General features: G+C 47.8%; 3 protein-coding genes and 4 non-coding genes across 9 annotated transcripts in view; 1 reads left to right on the top strand and 6 right to left on the bottom strand.

The window, feature by feature from the left end:
- Positions 1-6,076, top strand: part of MAP2K1 (mitogen-activated protein kinase kinase 1) — a 67,969-nt gene extending 61,893 nt beyond the window's left edge. The window contains exons 8-11 of the mRNA XM_031452892.2: positions 1,180-1,244; positions 3,894-3,955; positions 4,372-4,417; positions 5,050-6,076. Of these exons, the coding sequence (XP_031308752.1) occupies positions 1,180-1,244; positions 3,894-3,955; positions 4,372-4,417; positions 5,050-5,163 (287 nt within the window). The 3' untranslated portion in view covers positions 5,164-6,076. The remainder of the gene's footprint in view (positions 1-1,179; positions 1,245-3,893; positions 3,956-4,371; positions 4,418-5,049) is intronic.
- SNAPC5 (small nuclear RNA activating complex polypeptide 5) lies at positions 196-12,054 on the bottom strand. Of its 3 annotated transcripts, none has more exons than XM_064485490.1 (4): positions 10,874-12,054; positions 9,565-9,654; positions 8,634-8,773; positions 196-1,698 (listed from the first exon to the last, which is right to left on the bottom strand). In XM_064485490.1, exons 1-3 carry the CDS (start codon positions 10,961-10,963, stop codon positions 8,651-8,653), a joined length of 303 nt encoding a protein of 100 aa, XP_064341560.1. In that variant the 5' UTR covers positions 10,964-12,054; the 3' UTR covers positions 196-1,698; positions 8,634-8,650. The 3 variants fall into 3 exon arrangements, with proteins under 3 accessions (XP_064341560.1, XP_010983416.2, XP_031308753.1); XM_010985114.3 differs by lacking the exon at positions 196-1,698 and adding an exon at positions 5,091-5,250 and having other exon boundaries at positions 8,634-8,770; XM_031452893.2 differs by lacking the exon at positions 196-1,698 and adding an exon at positions 5,091-5,250.
- A 140-nt stretch (positions 12,055-12,194) lies between these two features.
- RPL4 (ribosomal protein L4) lies at positions 12,195-16,977 on the bottom strand. The gene is made up of 10 exons (XM_010985116.3): positions 16,894-16,977; positions 15,343-15,514; positions 15,041-15,147; positions 14,634-14,772; positions 14,091-14,215; positions 13,702-13,831; positions 13,257-13,413; positions 12,902-12,985; positions 12,671-12,791; positions 12,195-12,567 (listed from the first exon to the last, which is right to left on the bottom strand). Exons 1-10 carry the CDS (start codon positions 16,894-16,896, stop codon positions 12,280-12,282), a joined length of 1,326 nt encoding a protein of 441 aa, XP_010983418.2. The 5' UTR covers positions 16,897-16,977; the 3' UTR covers positions 12,195-12,279.
- LOC116153661 (small nucleolar RNA SNORD18) lies at positions 13,558-13,628 on the bottom strand. The gene has a single exon (XR_004137554.2). It is a non-coding gene; the product is annotated as a small nucleolar RNA SNORD18 (small nucleolar RNA).
- On the bottom strand, positions 14,306-14,375 carry LOC116153662 (small nucleolar RNA SNORD18). Its single transcript, XR_004137555.1, has one exon. It is a non-coding gene; the product is annotated as a small nucleolar RNA SNORD18 (small nucleolar RNA).
- On the bottom strand, positions 14,834-14,932 carry LOC116153664 (small nucleolar RNA SNORD16). The gene has a single exon (XR_004137557.1). It is a non-coding gene; the product is annotated as a small nucleolar RNA SNORD16 (small nucleolar RNA).
- LOC116153663 (small nucleolar RNA SNORD18) lies at positions 15,224-15,295 on the bottom strand. The gene has a single exon (XR_004137556.2). It is a non-coding gene; the product is annotated as a small nucleolar RNA SNORD18 (small nucleolar RNA).
- Positions 16,978-17,177: the final 200 nt, after the last annotated feature.

Raw genomic sequence — 17,177 nt, forward strand, 5'->3', positions numbered from 1 at the left:
GGATGCCCGGACAAAGCCGGAAGCAGCGCAGGGGTCTCCACGTGTAGGAAATTACTGTTTTACCAACAACTTCCTGCCCCTTGCCGAGTGCTGACTATGTTCCTGGCACTGCGTTTGGCACTTTATATGTGTTACCTGATTTTTACAAGTCGTGACTTTTTATTGAGATAAAATTCACATAACACAAAATGCACATTTTAAAGTGTACAGTTCGGTGGGTTTTAGTATATTGCTCCATGTTGTGCAACCATCACCCCTATGTAATTCAAGAACATTTCCAGCACCCGCTCCCAAAGAAAACCATCTCCATTAGCAGTCACTCCCAGCTCCCTCCACCCTCAACCCCCTGGCAACCACCAATCTGCTTTCTGTCTCCATGGATTTGCCTCGCATTATGTAATTTTAACAGCAGTCGGGTGTGAGCACTATTGTAATCTCCATTTTGGATATGAGGAAACTGAGGCATAGAGTGCTAGACTTGCCACGTAGCCTGGTAAGCAGCCTCGTCTGACTCTGAGGTGGTGAGCACTGTGCGTGCAGGTCCGCCTGCCTCTCTGAACCATAAAGTAAACATGGTACTTGGAGGAGCCTGGCCCACCCATCATCCTCTGATGTAATGTTATCCTGCCAGGACGTCCGTGTCCAAGCAGGGCGATCTGGTCTTTACCTCCGTTAGCCCCCATGGGGGGGTGAGCATGAAAGGACAAACGGGGGCACGGACAGCCAATGGCGGGCCATTGGAGGGGCTGGTGGCTGTGGCCCCAGGTGGGCCTGTGACTCTGGGGTGTAAAAGGAAGAGGCCAAGTTCAGGGAGAATTAAAACTAAGTCCTTGCTAGTTATTTAGTTATTATCTCATTTGCTCCTCTTTTAATGAAGGAGGAAGGGCGAACATAATTTTTACCCATCTCTATTTTACAAAACTCAAAACTAGGCAAAAACATTTGCCCACGGTCAAAAACCTCAGCTGTGGCAGAGCCCGGCCTCATACCCAGGCAAGCTGACTGTGGCTTTCGCTGGTCCCGTTTTCAGGCCTGATCTGTGGCTCTTCTGTGTCTTTATTATCCACGATTCTGTTCACGTCCCTGGGATCCATGCCCAACCCCCAGCCTCATATTGGCCGATAACCTCCTGTGTGTTTCTGAGAAGCATTTTCTTTTTTCTTCTTATAACATTTGTAGCTTATGGAATGGACAGCCGGCCTCCCATGGCAATCTTCGAGTTGTTGGATTACATAGTCAATGAGGTAAGGTACTGCGTAGCTTCTTTGACCTTGGAATTTACTTGCTCCTCTGAAGGAAAAACTCACAGTTGATTTGTCCGGGAAACCTGTGTTGCTCCCACAACATGGGCAGCTTGGGCTCCAGGATCTGTGTGTCCTGCTTCGTGTATCACGCTCTGGGAACTGAGTGGCTGGTTTAGCGGCTGCAGAAGTCCTTTTCCAGGGACCATCTTTAGGTTGCTCTGAGTCCCTCCCTCCTCCCCTCAGATCCAGGAACCTCCCCCCGCCCATTTACATTCTCATTCCTCCATTCACCAAGCATCCTTGCGCACTTACTATGTGCTGAGCACTGTCGGGTGGCAGTAGGAACGAGGTGGGGGATCCAAAAGTGGAAAAACAGGTCTCCAGTCTTGAAGACTTAGATTTTGTGGGGGAGACACAGCAAATGCATATACAACTGCAGTGCGCGGTCTTCTCCCTGTAAAGCGATGAACATACGCAGTAGCAGTGTAGAAACAGACGTGGGAAGTAGTCACTAAATTGTTACCTGAAAGTAGTAGGTTACAAAGCAGTATGTATGCTCTGGTCAGTTCTTTAAAAAAAAAATCTGTGCATGCAGATATATGCATCTAAAGTCTGGAAAGAAATATTTACAGTGGTTATCTTGAAGTGGTGGGATCACAGGTGATTTAATCAGTGAGAGAAGACACTGACAAGTATTCATCAAGTGTGAGTTTAGGGGAGCGGGAAGCTATGGACTCAGAGGAGGGTGGGGCAGGGCTGGAGGCGCTGGAGGTCAGGAGGGATTTCAGACGGCAGGGCTGGCACCCCTGCAGCAGGAGCAGCGTGGGTGGAGGAAGAGAAGGGGCAAGCTCTGGCCTGTTTGGGAGGCAGCTGGAGGCCCCTCCTTGGCTGAGATGCATGGTAAAGGGCATCACCCTGTCCTCTTCTTCCTAGAGACAAGTCAAGTGGAATCACTTTTCATACTTCATTGCTCCCTAAAACCATACCCCCAAAGGCTCAAAAAGGTCCCCTTGTCCACTATAAACTCAACAGGGGAAACCCTGGTTCACCCCAGCAGTTAAAAAACCATGGTCACTGGTTGACAGTCTACTAGGGAGCTTAACTCAGCTCGTGTTACTGTCTACACAGCTCTGCACTGAGCACCGTGGGACACGGAAAGGAAGTCCAGGGTCTGATCCAGGCTGCCTCAGGACTCCGGGCAGGCGGAGTGTTGCATTAGTGTCAGTCAGGAAAGCCGTCCTCTCTTGCCGGGACCTAAGCTGGCGGTGCTGGGAGGGAGCCACATGAAGTAAGGGAAGGGATGGCTGAGGTCGGATAGCTGCCCGGCTCCTGGTGTGCACTGCTCCCTTCCCTATTTCCACGTTCACTGTCTGCGAGTGATCCAGCACTGCTCCTGTGGGCCAGCTTGCCCTCATCATCCTCTTCATATAGGAAACTGAGGGGAAAGTGAGGCTCCAAGCTGAAAAGCAGCTCAGGCCCTTCCCACCAAGTGCTCCTCCTTCCCACCAGCTCCTCCCAGTGCCTACCCACCCAGGCCCCCATCCCCTACCTCCTGGAACGCTGGGCTGCAGGACAGGTGCTTGCACCTCACTCTGCTGGCGCACAGCCCTCCCTTCCCCGGCCCCCTCCGGCTCAGGCGGCCTGGCCTGGCCTCTGGAGTTCAAGCTGGCTGGCCTGCTGCTGGCATGTCCCTCCAGTGTTCCCTTCATCCCCCTCAGCAGCAGGGACAGTCTGCACAGTGGGCCCCAAGAGCTGGGTTTTAGTCCCTGACCTCAGACAGGCTGATTTATCTGCTGTTCTGATAAGGCACTCAGGGTTGTGTCAGTGTTTAACTTTGCCTCCAGTCACCTGTTAATTTGTGTTAACACATCAGAGCAGGGACATCCTGGGCAGTGTCTGGGAGTCAGCTCACAAGGAAGCTGCACACAGTCCCAGCAGAGGTCACATGAAGGGTCGGGGACATTTCCTGGGGCCGTGTGGCCCATGAGCAGGGTGGCCTGGGGCCTGGTCCTGTGACCTCCACCGTGCAGCCTGGAAAGACGAGAGCCACTGCCAGTGTTCTCGCCCGATGCCTGCAAACCACCTCACTGCTGCAGTGAGCGTGCAGGGAACATTCTTCCTGACCCCGCCCTCTGCCAGTTAATGTTCCATTAACCTTTCCGTGCTCCTTCAGCGCTCAGGCTGGGGTAAGCATTTTCTTACTTCGCCAGCTGTCTGTGACCTCCGCAGGGGTCGTCCGGGCTGGACTGTGCCTGGTTTGCTCGTCCCCTGGCTGCTGCTGCTCCAACTGCTGGCTGTGCTTCCCTGCCGCACTCCTGGGTTCACAGTGGGGCAGCCTCAGAGCTGCGAGTGGTCCCAGAGAGCGTTAAGCCCAACCTCCTTCATTTCATACAAGGGTCAACGGCTCAGAGAGGGACAGTGATTTATTCAGTCACTAGACAAGGGAGCGGTCAGAACACTGACTTGGCCGCAGTTCTCACTGGCTTGTGGGACCGATGGTTCCCATGGGGTGACCTGGTAGCAGCCCTTGGCCTCTCACCCCTGCCTTTCCTTGGCTGGATGAGGGCAGCAGCGCCCAGGGCCAGGTGGGGAGGGGAGAGACGGGCAGGACAGGAAGCCAGGCAGTTATGTCTTCACATGTATTTGCAGCCTCCACCAAAACTGCCCAGTGGAGTGTTCAGTCTGGAATTTCAAGATTTTGTGAATAAATGGTAAGTCACCTCCTTGGTCTCTGGAAGGGTACTTTGGTTTTATCAGGCTCCTCACGCCAGCTTTCCCTTCCCCCCTGAGGACCCCTTAGCTGCTACCCTCCTCCCAGAGCACAAGGACCCAGGCGGCCTGAGCACAGCAGGGGGCAGACAGCGGCTTCGCGCCACATCTGCTGGGCAGGGGCCAGGGGCTGGCATACCGCCTCCTGGCCTTAGTTTAATTCAGCAAGCATTTATTAACTTAAGGCGGGCGTGACTCTGTGCTAAGAAACGAAGGAAAGGCGCAGGCACTGTTCCTCGGAGCCTGTGGGGCGCGGGGCGGACGGGCAGGCACACATCAGGAATCTGAGCACACATCAGGAATCTGAGCTAGACCCAGCGCCAGGCAGTAGCTCTCACATTATCTTTCTTCCTTTAAGCTTAATAAAAAACCCCGCCGAGAGAGCAGATTTGAAGCAACTCATGGTAAGTGCATTTATTTCCGATTCTTACACTGCCACCTGCTTATTGATCTGTTCTCCGTCTCTGCCAGTCATCCATCCAGTCCTTCCTGAGCCCTTGCTGCTCTGCCTGCACTGTGGCCCAGCTGACCTGGGGGCCGCAGGATACCAAGCGTGTCTCCTGTCCTCCCATCAGTTCAGAGGAAAAGCTGGGATGACCCTGCAGAGGGAGGGAGTCCAGGGAAAGGAAGGGCCTTTTTCCAGCACTGACTGGCTTATCTTATATTCAGCCCCTCCCCCAGTAACTCCCTGTCTCCTAACTGGTGCAGGGGGAGGAGTGGGAAGTAACTGTGTGAACTCACATGCCGTGTAGCCTGGTCAGTGGAGCATGCATGTTCAAGTCCATCAGTTTCTTTGTTCCTTCAGCAACCCTGTGAGGCACTGTGGGAAGGGCCACTGTCCCCAGCGCCGGAGAGGGGGCTCAGGGGAGGGCGAGGCCAGCAAAGCCGGGCACAGCGGGGTCTGTCTCAGGCCTGCAGCTGGCCCTGCCAAGCTCTGGGAGCTCCTTCCAAAGGCAGCACAACCTCTAGGCCCAGGACTCCTGAATTTTCCTTCTTGGGTCTTCAACATGCTTTGTCTCCATTTCCTCGCACACAGGTTCACGCTTTCATCAAGAGATCTGATGCTGAGGAAGTGGATTTTGCAGGTTGGCTCTGCTCCACCATCGGCCTTAACCAGCCCAGCACGCCCACCCACGCAGCTGGCGTCTAAGCACCGGGAAGAGTCCCCGCGCGGGGCGTGCCGTGTTGCGCTCGGGCCCCTTTCCCATGCCTGTCTCTGTTCAGACGTGCACTTCACCTATGACAAAGGATGAGGAAGAACACAGCATGTGCCAAAATTCTCTTCATGTCATTTGAATATTATTGTCTTTATTCTTATCACGATTGTTACTCCCCTAAGTGGATTGGCTTTGTGCTTGGGGCTATTTTTGTGTATGTCGATGATCAAAACATGTGCAGTGTTGAATTACAGTGAAACTCTGGTGACTGTGGGTAGTCATTCTTACTGAAAATTGCACTGCTCTCCTGCACCGTGACTGGCTAGCCGCCCCCTATTTTCAGGATCCTTTGACACCTGGTGGTACTTCCTTCTTGCCAAGCGCACCTTCTTTCTGTCGGAGTAGGAAGGGGCCTTGTGAGATCCTTCACAGGCAGTGCATGTGAAGCATGCTTTGCTGCTATGAAAATGAGCATCAGAAAGTGTGTATCATGATATTTTATTATGTTTTTGCTTTTGGTGTAGAGTTCAGCAATTTCCATCAAAATCTAGCCAGGGCCCTTCACTGCCATGATAGCTGGGGCTTCACCAGTCTGTCTGCTGTGGTGATTTGTAGACTTCTGGTTGTATTTCTATATTTATTTTTAAATATACCATGTTGAGATATTTAGTGATATGTCTGAGTTTGGATTCGTGTTTCTAAAATGGTGGAGTTACTTTGAATATTATAAATGGATCAAGGCATTAAAATGTATGAGATTTATCTTTCCCCAAACCCAAGTACTGATGCTATTGTAAACAAGTGTGTATAGTGCCTAAAAACTGTATGAAAATCCTTTTACCACTTTAATCCAGATGTTTAACAAATCTACTCTCTTATTCTAATAAATATACTATCAAATTCCAAGGATGAAAGATATTTCTACTTTTGTGGTAGGATTTTCAATGTCTCTAGTACATAAGAAATCAAATGATTTAGCCACACATTATTGAGGGGAAAGGCAAAGACAGGCAGGAGGCCGGAAGGTGGAAATACCACACCGAGGACCAGTTCAGGGCTTTGGACTAATGACACTTCCTGTAATTCTAATCTGTGGATTTCGTCCAATTCTCACCAAACACACTTATTTGTGACTCTTCCAACCACCCTTTCTGTGGACCTGTGACTAGATCTCATCAATTCCCTCCATCTCATTATGGGACGGCAGTAGTTGGGGGTGGGCTCAGGGGGTGGCCAGCACGCCCACAGGAGGGCCTGGGTGGCACTCGAGCTTCCGCCGGGGACTGTCCCGTGCTGCTTTGCTCCACCCGGCAATGGCTTCCCCTCTTTACCAGTTACACCTGACACACCTTCCTGGAGAGGAGAGATGTGCCTGGCACTGGCTTTACCATGCTTGTGGGATGGAGTGAAGTCACAGAAAACAAAGCCATGTCCCAGATGGCCTCCCTTCTTTCTTTAAAAAAGACTTCTGAGATTTAGGTGTATGTGAGGCTGCCTGGTCAGCACCTCTCCCCTCGTTTTCTTCTTTGAGAGACCAGGTGATAGAAAGCCAAAGTAAATATGTATTTTTAAAATAAAAGGCCTATTTCACTTGCAAATTAAAACCAGAACTTGGGTAAATCTCCTGAGCAGGTAGCTCCATTCTGTATAGCAGAGCCTGGGATCCAGCCAGGATTTTAACACCTAGTCAGTTCTATATATACAGCTGCCTCGGCCAGTCAGTGTTTTCTCGCTGTGAGGTGAGAACACTTGTTCTGTATCAACAGTCTAATGTAAGTTTTCAACATGCAAATGTTAAGAAGAGGTTTCAGACCCATACCCTCCTCACACCCGGGGTCTTTTACTAACAGAGAAGATGCCACCAGCTTTGAGAATGTCACATTAAAATGCTCAAACTGCATCTGAGGAGGAAGGAACGGTGTAACTTGGTGTCTGCTAGGATCTGAACACTCTCATGCTCACTGTCTTGAGGGATATTTTAAATTCTCCAATCACACACACAGACACACAAAGTCAAAAGATTTTTCCCTAGTAATTCTCACCAAGAATGATCACGTTCTCAAGAATGATTGTTCCCAGCCTCAGTCCTGCTGTGTTTTGAGTTCCCCAAGCCAAACTCCCTCCTCAGACTTCCTCCTGAGACACCAGTAATAGCTGCATTTTTAAATGCTATGTCATGAGCACCTAACACCACCCTTTGAAACTGCTAGAGCAGATACCAAGACTCCGACTTTACGGCTGGGAAAGCGAGAGCTGCAAAGAGGCAAGTGGCCAGTAAGTGGTCGAGCTAGAACTCACACCCAACTTTTCCAGCTCTTAAAAACCCATGCTCGTATTTTAAATTAGACCCCAAACTGTATACTTTGATGCTTTTTGTCACAGAATAAATTTTCACACTGGTGTTTTCCAAGAAACACGCTCATTTAAACTTCTGGCTATTTCCTGTAAGAGTAGCTCAAAATAACATTAATGAAATGTTGACTGACGGGTATGTCCAAGCGCTCTTGTGGGGCAGTTAGGTAAAGTGTCCTGCTTGAGGAGTTTGTCTGTGTTTTGTTTGGCTTTTCTGTTGCTTGGCCAGGGCATATTACTTTTACAAAACCAAGCAACTACTTAACTGTACACTTAGTGGAAAAGGGACAGTATGCAGAAATAAACCTTTTTCAAACATGATGTTTAACAACTCTTATTCTGTAACTGTCATCTCTTTATTATAAAAACCCAGTCTCCCAAGCCTAGTGGTCCTGCTTCAATGGCACATTTGCTGAGTCCAGCAGTAGGGTTTAAAGCATCCTGCTGTGCTGTTCACCCAGGGGAGGAACTAAGCCTCGTCTCTCTTGCTGTCTGGAAAGCAGCAAGCTGCAAGGTGGCTATTTATCTAGGATTTATTTCTAAGCACATTTTACCAGTGATGTCTCAACCTAGCTGTGATGATGGCCACACAAAGCATGTTAGCAGCCAGTGTTTTGCGATGTCACTGGGAGGTGGCAACAGCTTGTGCTCTCAAGTGGCTCTCTGTCCTCCTCTTTGTCCTCTTTCTCTCCCAGACTGTGGCCTTGCTCTGCTCACAAGGGTTCAATGGCATGCAAACAGCCTTTAATTGGTTTTCTTAAAAGAGGCATTGTTGATGGGAAAGGACGGCCGTCTTTAAACTCTGCCCTTTTTGCAAATGCCAGACTTTCTCAGTAGCATTTCAGAGGAAATGTTTTGTTTTGAACACAGTTACTGAATCTGACCAGAACATAAACACAGCAGCACACATACTGCTCAATACTGAGACACTGCGTCTCTGCATGTCCCTAAGTTTTGTTAAAGCCTTCTGAAACTTGAATTACTGATGGAACCATTCTTACAAATCCACATCCTACTGAAGTTCCTGCTTCCTTTTAAAGCAGGCCACAGGGCCCATGGCAAGAACTAAGAGAAAGTTCCTGAGACTTAGAGCTTAATTTGTTTGACTAACCCCGGCTCTTCGCCCCTTCAGGAATCTGATTCCTCCTCCTCTTCCTCTTCCTCTTCTTCTTGCGGCACATGGCTCCTTGTGCTCAACTCCAGTGCAGTTTGATTGATGGATGCTTCATTGTCTACATGCACCAGCATCTGCTTTGGTCAAGGACACTATGTTTTAGTAGCAAGAACACTGGCCTCAAAACAAGTTCTTAATGTTTCAAAATAAAATCTCAATTGCATATTCATCGCCAATATTTCCCACTAGCAGGTGTGGCCACTCTTCCTATTTCTCCAAATTCTACTCTGACCCCCACTGCCAAAATGGGAGCAGAATAAATGCCAGAGATTTGATAGAATGTTACTTGACTTACAAACATGGTTCTTACATAAAAATTATGCTGGCTATGGTGTGCTGCTCTCAAATAGTTAAAAACGCTTAACACATCTGAGAGAACTAATCAAATGTGGTATATTTAGAGAGATGGTTTTACTGACTGACCTGGGGGCATCTGGTGAGACAAGGACATGATGAGGACAAGAACTCATTTTTTAGCACTGGGCTTTGGAGTTGAAGCTACACTCTATTTTCGAATCCTAAGCTTAACTTATTCTCAGAGCAGCAAGAGTTCTGACATGTTCCTACAAAGATCTCCACACTCTCCCCAGGTTCACTGGAGTGACTGGAGAGAATGGATGACTAGGAAGGTGTTGGCAATATAACAGGAAAATCAACCAAAGTGTAGCCAGCTGGTAGATAGGTGGGCTGTTCCCTGTTTAAAACAGTCATACAGACCAGCCAGTTTATTAAACTAGAAAGTTCTTATCAGCACTTCCCAGAGTCCTTTGGGCTTGACAATGCAATTTACAACTTTTGACCTCCAAGAAGCCTAAGAGCAGAGCGGACTTTGCCTTCTCCCTCGGGGCCCACCCTTGATTAAGCTTACATCATGTGACTGTTCAGGTGCAGCCTGAGAAGTCAGCATCTCATCCCCTCTTCTAGAACTAATCATTGACTGGAGGGCCAGTTCTTCAACCTAGAAAAGAAGAGTTGAGGACACTTTCCTTACTGTCACTGGGCTACTGATGGAGGTAAAATTCACAGAGCACGCTGTAAGAGGTCGGCATCATGAGAGGAACTGAAAACAGTGTAATCTAATCTATGTGAAGCTCTAGAGGAAAGTGGGGAGGCTCCTCAAACTCCCCCTGCCTCTTAAGGAAAGAGCACAGAAAGCCTCCAGCCCCTTTCTTCCAGGGTGAACAGCTGTTTCAGCTGAGCCAAGGCTTTCACTCCACCAGAGCAAGCCACTCAGGGGAGACAGAAGTGTGCCCTAAATAAAGCCAGGGGCCTTCTGATTCCACAGGCCCGAGCCTGTCTACCCAGTAATGAGCGAGTGAAGGTAGGAAGAATGGAAAATGGAAGTTTCCTGGAGCATAAAGGAATCTCGGCTTTGGCGGCGTTGTCATCAACACGCAGGCAGCTGTACACGTGCTGTGGTGACACAACATGAAGCACAGGCCGCTACATGCGTCCTGAGGGAGACTGAACTATTTTGACATGTCGCAGTTGGACAATGCTTCTCAGTTTACGAAGGGCTTTCATAACCCTCATCTCACTTGGATTTAAAGATCCTGAAGGGTGAGGAGCAGGGATTATCAGGAGCACCTCACTGGGGCTAAAGAAGGTGACTTCCCTACAGGTCTGAGAAATGGCCCTGGTGGGTTTTAATCTTGACTCCTCGTTAGGGCCGTGGAGTCGGTAACAGACCCGGGAAGAAAAGCTACCGCGAACTACTCCGTGACAGGTCTCTTCTCCCAGGGCCTCGCGGTCTGTCTTCGCACAGTAGGGGGACCCGCGAGTCAGCCGGCTGTGCGATACCACAGCCGCTTCCAGCGCCGGTACTAGCTAGTAAGAGAAGCTAGGAGATGCTGCAGGGGCTCGGGAGGCGAGGACGGCGGGCAGGAAAGGTCCAGGCGAGCCTTCGGGAGGTCGCCCTTCTCAGCGTGTGGTGCGGGCCGCCTGTGTTTACGGGGCTGTGGGGGTCCGGGGCCTGGGGTGGTGTACTCGCCAAACTCATTGCTGGGCCTCAGCCTAGACCTGCAGGATCAAGATTCTCTGAGGGGTGGACCCACAATCTCAAAACCAGCCCCCCAAGTGCTGTCAGCCACCATGTCGAGCCGGCAAGACCCGGTGAGGAAGGGCTACCCGGCAGCAGGCGGACGGCGGAATGGAGGGGCGGGGGGCGGCGGGGTCACCTTGAGCCGGTTCAGCTGGTCGTGCAGAGCCGCCTTCAGGCGCAGCAGCGTCTCCTCCTCCTTGCGCAGTTCCTGAAGCCGGCTCAGCATCTCTCCTCCTCACGCGGGCCGCCGGCCGGGCGCTCAGCGATGACGCCACGGCCTCCGCGCCACCGGAAACGGAAGAGCGAGCAGGGCGGGCGCTTCCGGCTGGCGTCGGTGCTCGTCGCTCCTCGTCGCTCCTTGCTGCAACGGGCAAACGGGCTCTTAAGCAAAAAGCAAAACTCGGTGAGGATTCCTAGAGCGAAGGGCGTTGGGGCTGTAAAAGGCCTGGAGAGAACAATGGTCAGCTAGCTCGCCGTTCAACGCGTTTCTTCCAGTGGCGCTGCAGAACTGGCTATTTTAGCCCCACGAAAGCTGCAGACCCACTTGAAGGCCAGACTAACATCAGCGTCTGGTACAGCGGTCCAGGAGCCCCCCCTGTGCCGTTATGCAGGCAAGGTTTCCCAGGCACGTTTAAGTGGTTTCCCAGGAGACTACGGCAAATTAGAGCAGGAAGATTAAGGGAACGGTGCTTTATGCTAAGGAACTTCCTCTTGACCTGCAAATTTGAGGATAGATCACCCCAGCTGTGGATTTTAACGAGACTGCCAAATGGTAAACAAACCAGATGCAAGAACAAGACCCTGACACGAGACCAGAAGTAGGGAAGGACAGGTCACCTCTAAGGTAATAAAGCATGATGGCAGATTTGGGAAAAACGTTTGGACACATTGTCTGCACAAGCATACTTGGCCAACATATTCAGCCCCTACTGAAACACAAATGGTTGTGGAAAAACACGGCACTTCTCACACCAAGGTTCCAGGTATTAAACGGGGAGGAGCAAGTATTTATTTCCTCCATCAATTGTATTCTATCACGTAAGGTTGTAACATTTCTGAGAGAACTACCTCTTACTGCTGTACTTAAACATGTATTTTGATTCTGCCCTTTGTGATTACTGAATGGAAAATGGATGAAATTCCATACAGATTTGACAGTGTTTTTTTTCCACTTTGGGGAGAGAAGGCTAAATCCTAAGAGCTTCCCTATTTCTGAAACTAAGTCTTCTAACCCATCCGTTTCTCAAGAAACATTTTGTTACTTAGAAAATGGATTTTACATCTCCCAATTTATGGAGCATCCCTCATTAAACTTCACGTACTTAGTATATATCCAATGCTCCATTTTACACTAGACTATAAAATGGAACTTTTAATTAAAAGGCTTGAATTATGTACAGCAAAAAATGCCAGTGAAAAAATTCTAACCAAGATTTACACAACATATCCAAGTCATGTTTCTCACTACCACTTTGATCAGAACTTTATTCAAACTTAGCTGTCCAAAATAACTTGACCTCCACGGAATAAACAAATTTAAGTTTATGCAACAGCCTTCTTTTCTTCTGTGGTAGGCTTCTTGTCAGCTGCTGGCTTCTTGTCAGCTGCTGGCTTCTTGTCAGCTGCAGGCTTTTTGTCAGCTGCTGGCTTTTTGTCAGCTGCTGGCTTCTTGGTCGCTGCAGCCTTTTTTCCCACCACAGGCTTCTTCTGCTTTTTAACACCAGCAACCTTCTTTCCTTTCTTTCCCACCACAGGCTTCTTGCCTGGAACCCCCTTATCGTCTGATTTGGCTTGTAGTGCTGCTGCCGCTTTATCCATTCGGATCTTGTGCTGCAACAGATTAGGAAGATGTAAGAGTCAAATCTTTCTTAAAAAAAAAAAAAAAACAAACCAAAAACTCAGCATTATCAGGAAAACCCAAATTATAGCTTACATTCTTAGCCTGGCGAAGTATGGTGTTCCGTCGCATGGTCTTTGCATATGGGTTTAGCTTCAACATGATTCTCAGGTTTTTCAGTGGATTCTTCTTCAGAACTCTGCGATGAATCTTCTTGCTGTAAAAAGGTAGATATATTAACAGTTTATTTACAACGACCCACATTCGTGAAATAACCAAATAACATGAGGCCGTGGAAGAGAATTACTGTAGGTATCACAACTTTACCGTGGTGCTCGGAGGGCTCTTTGGATTTCTGGGCTTTTCAAGATTCTGCTAAGGTCTGTATTGAGCATCTTGTGCATGGGGAGGCTAAAGAAAAAAAAATGTTGACAACAGAGCCTCAATTTCTATTTCTCATTAACTGACTAAAGAACATGAACCTCAAAAGATGATTTTTAACCACTTAAGCCCTTCAGAATTCAGCCAGAATTCCCACCCTACTATCACTTCTCGGAGTCTCTCATCATTTCAGCACATTGCATCTGCACACAAGGGGGAAACGACAGTATTTAGAAAACATACAAGCCAACTGTGAACAGCATCCACAGCATCCACATTTGTGGTCATGATCTACACTCACTTGTAGTTACTCTTCAGGGAGGCAGCTTTACGCCACGTGCCATACAGCTCATCTAACTTGCGGAAGGCACTTTCAGTCCAAATGCAGAAACGCCCCACATGCCCACCAGGAGCAAGTTTCAAAACGTTCAACTTGCTTACATTAAGCAGAGTAATTCCTTTTAAAGGGAAAAGGATAATTAGGAAGGCTGTATTTCAACAGAAGAAACACAAATCATCTTTACGGCTTACGTGTTATACAAGGCACCTGAGAGGTATTTTAAGCATGAATTTCAACCATTAACGGTGCACTCATTCAGCCAAGAATCAGAAGTTCCACAAAAATCATGTGTTTCAGAAACACGGACCATAAAGTGGAATCTCATCATAATAAGAGCTGAGTAGGCTTGCATAGATAGCATGGGTCAATGGGTCATTAAGAAACATGTAAGAGGTGCAAGAATTACCAGGGATGTTTCTGAAGGCCTTGATGATACCATTGTCCTCATTGTAGATGATGCAGGGTCCCCTGCGCTGGATACGGCGCCGGTTTCTCATTTTGCCTTTGCCCGCTCTCATTCGCTGAGAGGCATAGACCTGACAAAGTAAGGTTTGGTATCTTGATTGAGATATGATCTCTAAAATAGATCTTCATATTAAAAAAAACTTCAGTCTACAGACGATGAAATCTGGAGGCACAAATGACTTGCCTAACACTAACACACAGCGATGAACGGCAGTCAGGATTCAAACACAGGTAACGTGGTCGAGTCCTTGCTCTCATATCCACCAAGGTTCAGTCACACTATCCCTCCAGTAATCTTTTGGAATTTTTGTGAAGGACCACAAAACCCACCTTTTTGATATCATTCCATGCCTTAAGTTTCTTCAGAAGTAAAACAGCCTCCTTGGTCTTCTTGTAGCTTTCAACTTTATCTTCAACCACCAAGGGAAGTTCAGGAACTTCCTCAATACGATGACCTGACAAAATCAATTAACACTGACCTGGTTACTCTGAAAGTCTTAAAAAATTGAATCTAACCCACAAAAGCAAAACAGTACACAATTTACCAAATCAGAATTTCCAAATATCATGCGTTTCAGAAACACGGACCAATTAAGTGGAATCTCATCATTTTGACTGTTAAAGAGTAGGCAATATGACAAAAAGGCAAGTTTTCTAATACACCAAATCACTATTTTGAATTAGTCCCCCAATTCCATGGTATTCACTAATGACTTGTTAAACTGAAGTAGCCATAACTTAGCAGAGGGAAATTCAGCTGGGCACCCTGGGATGAAGAGATTTCACACAGGCTATCACCACCAACAAAAAAGTTCAGGTGAAGCGAAAAAAGGGGTATTTTATATGACTCCTAGAATATAAAATATCACAAACCTTTAGACATGACCAGCGCTGGTAAGGCCGAGGCAGCCAGTGCAGAGCAGATGGCATATCGCTTCTGCGTTGTGTTGACTCTCCGGTGCCAACGTCGCCAAGTCTTGGTTGGTGCAAACATGCGCCCCCCACGACACATCTATTTTCCCAGTCAAGAATCACATTTCTCAAATTTTAAGAATTAAAAACAGGTTATGTCTTGCTCAGTAAGAATGTTCGTCAGTCTTCTGAACCAGCTTACTGACAGCAGGCAACTGTCGCCGAGAACAGAGTAAGACGCAAATTACGACATCATTGCAAGCAAAACCTAATGTAGTAACTGTTGTCTTTAATTTGACAGAAAAATCTTCCTGGTTTCTAATCTGTCTGGAGCAATGTTTAACCTTAACACAGTATTCAAAGGATACATTTCCAAAAGCACCCTGGCCAGAGCGGTGAGTCCCACCACCTCGAACCCTGGGGATTCGAGCTACAGCTCTGCCAGTACCCCAAGACTCAGCACTAGTTTGATGACCTGAAATTGGCAAGAAACACACAAGCTTTAGCTACCCAACCATACTCTTCTATGACAATGATGCATGGTAGCAAACAGCATCAGAACATCCAGGAAAATCATGTGGTTCAGAAACACGGACCAATGGAGTGGAATTTCATCACCACTGTGAAGTAGCTCTTAAAACATCAACCCATGAAAGATCTTAATCCGTACCTGCTAATTCACTGACAGCATAGGGCTGTCTGTTGTTTTTGCGCAAGTTGGTGTGAACAAAGTTCACAATATCTGGTCGAATGGGAGCCTTGAACACGGCAGGCAAAGTGACATTTTTGCCAGATGACTCCCCCTTTTCAGAGTACACTGATATCAGTGGGCGAGCACACGCCTGGGTAAAAGGAAGAAATGTTTGTTTACAAGCAACGTAAAGGCATGCTTCTCATGCAACAAAAGCATTAAACATTGTTACATAGTTTGGTGAGGTAGATAACACTTTCACCGAAGACAAAGACTAACTTACCAACACTTAATATCAATACTTGAAGGACAAAATTCTCAAGTTCTGTCACATTAATTTTTATTAGTATCAAAGAGAATGCTTCGTCATTAAACTTTCAAATCAAGTCTTACAAAGCAAAATGACCAAAACCATACTGTACAGTTTGAAAACGCCGTTCAATGCCACATTCCGAACTTTCATCCCAAATGTCAGCAAATCTTTATCTACCACTGCTCTACTCCTCCAAACATCCATCCTTGCCCTCTTCATCCCATTCCAAACACACCTTCCAAAACTAACTAGTATAATCACCAGCCATGTTAGTTTTTGTTCAATCTTCTCCAAGGACTTACCTGAAAGTAAACTAAGGCCCAGAGGGTGACTACACCACCTGCTCAATCTCACCTCCCATACTTTCTTGCAGATATTCAGACATACAATCAGGGCCAGCCCCCTGCTACCCCTAAGGTAACAAGTCGTCTACCTGATACTCTTCCTCATCTTCTTCAGGCCACCTTAAGGTTTCTCTTGATTACTCTGTTCGAAGCCCAATTACTGCCTCCTCTCCAATTCCCTAAGTCGACAGCACTTAACCACCACTGAACAGTTCATCTGTTCTGTCCAACTAAGTACCACCCAAGCATCATAAAGAGAGTGCTTTTTGCCTATTTTGTTCACTGAACTCCCCAGGGAACACGGCACACATACAGACGTTATGTGTGGAAATGCAGTACATATACAAAAACTGGTTTTTAAGGCAAGAAAACTAGAATTTTTTCAGAAACAATTCTTAAACTGAACATACAATAATTCGGAATAAAAAGAAAATACAATTTTTTGTCTTTGATGATACCTATTTAAGGTGAAAATACTCCTTATTAAACAGGGCAGGAAGATACAAGGCCCCAAATTGACTGTTTCACCCAGATTCAGTCTTAGCCCCGCGAATTTCCAAGTCTTCAGTGGAACCCATGCCTTCTAAGATGCAAGAGAAACTAGAATTCCAAAGGTCTCTCTGCGCCCGAGAACGACCTGAGGGTCCTCCTGGGTGGCTTCCAGGCGCGCCCAGCGCCGGCTCGCACACGTTGCGTCTAAGATGGCTGCCATAGAGCCGCACTACCCAGACCCCAGCCACAAACAGACACCTCGGGTCCCCATCTCGTTTTTCTCGCTTCCTCTCCTAAAGATCCTTTGCCCCGAACCCCGAAGCCCATTCCTGCCGAGCCAGGATAGCACAGGAAAGCCAAGCGGAAAGGACTTCCACTCACCATGGCGGGGAGAGGAGAGAGCCACGCTCCTCTCAACCCGGCGGCTCCCACAGGAAAAGGAAGTGCGTAGCACTCCCACTGTATATGTAACCTTCAACTCGTCTCCCACCCTGCCCCGCCTCAGAACCAATCCAGAGAGACAAAATATCTCTCTACCACTATACAAAAATAAAAAATAGCGTAGTATCTCCTTATATGCGTCAAACTACTGTATCTATTGAGTTTCAAAGCCAAAAAGAGCTCTTAGAAACGAGGGACTCCTTTTCGCGGAGTAATCCATAAGG

Source organism: Camelus dromedarius, chromosome 5 (assembly GCF_036321535.1).
Source record: "Camelus dromedarius isolate mCamDro1 chromosome 5, mCamDro1.pat, whole genome shotgun sequence".
Taxonomy (NCBI): domain Eukaryota; kingdom Metazoa; phylum Chordata; class Mammalia; order Artiodactyla; family Camelidae; genus Camelus; species Camelus dromedarius.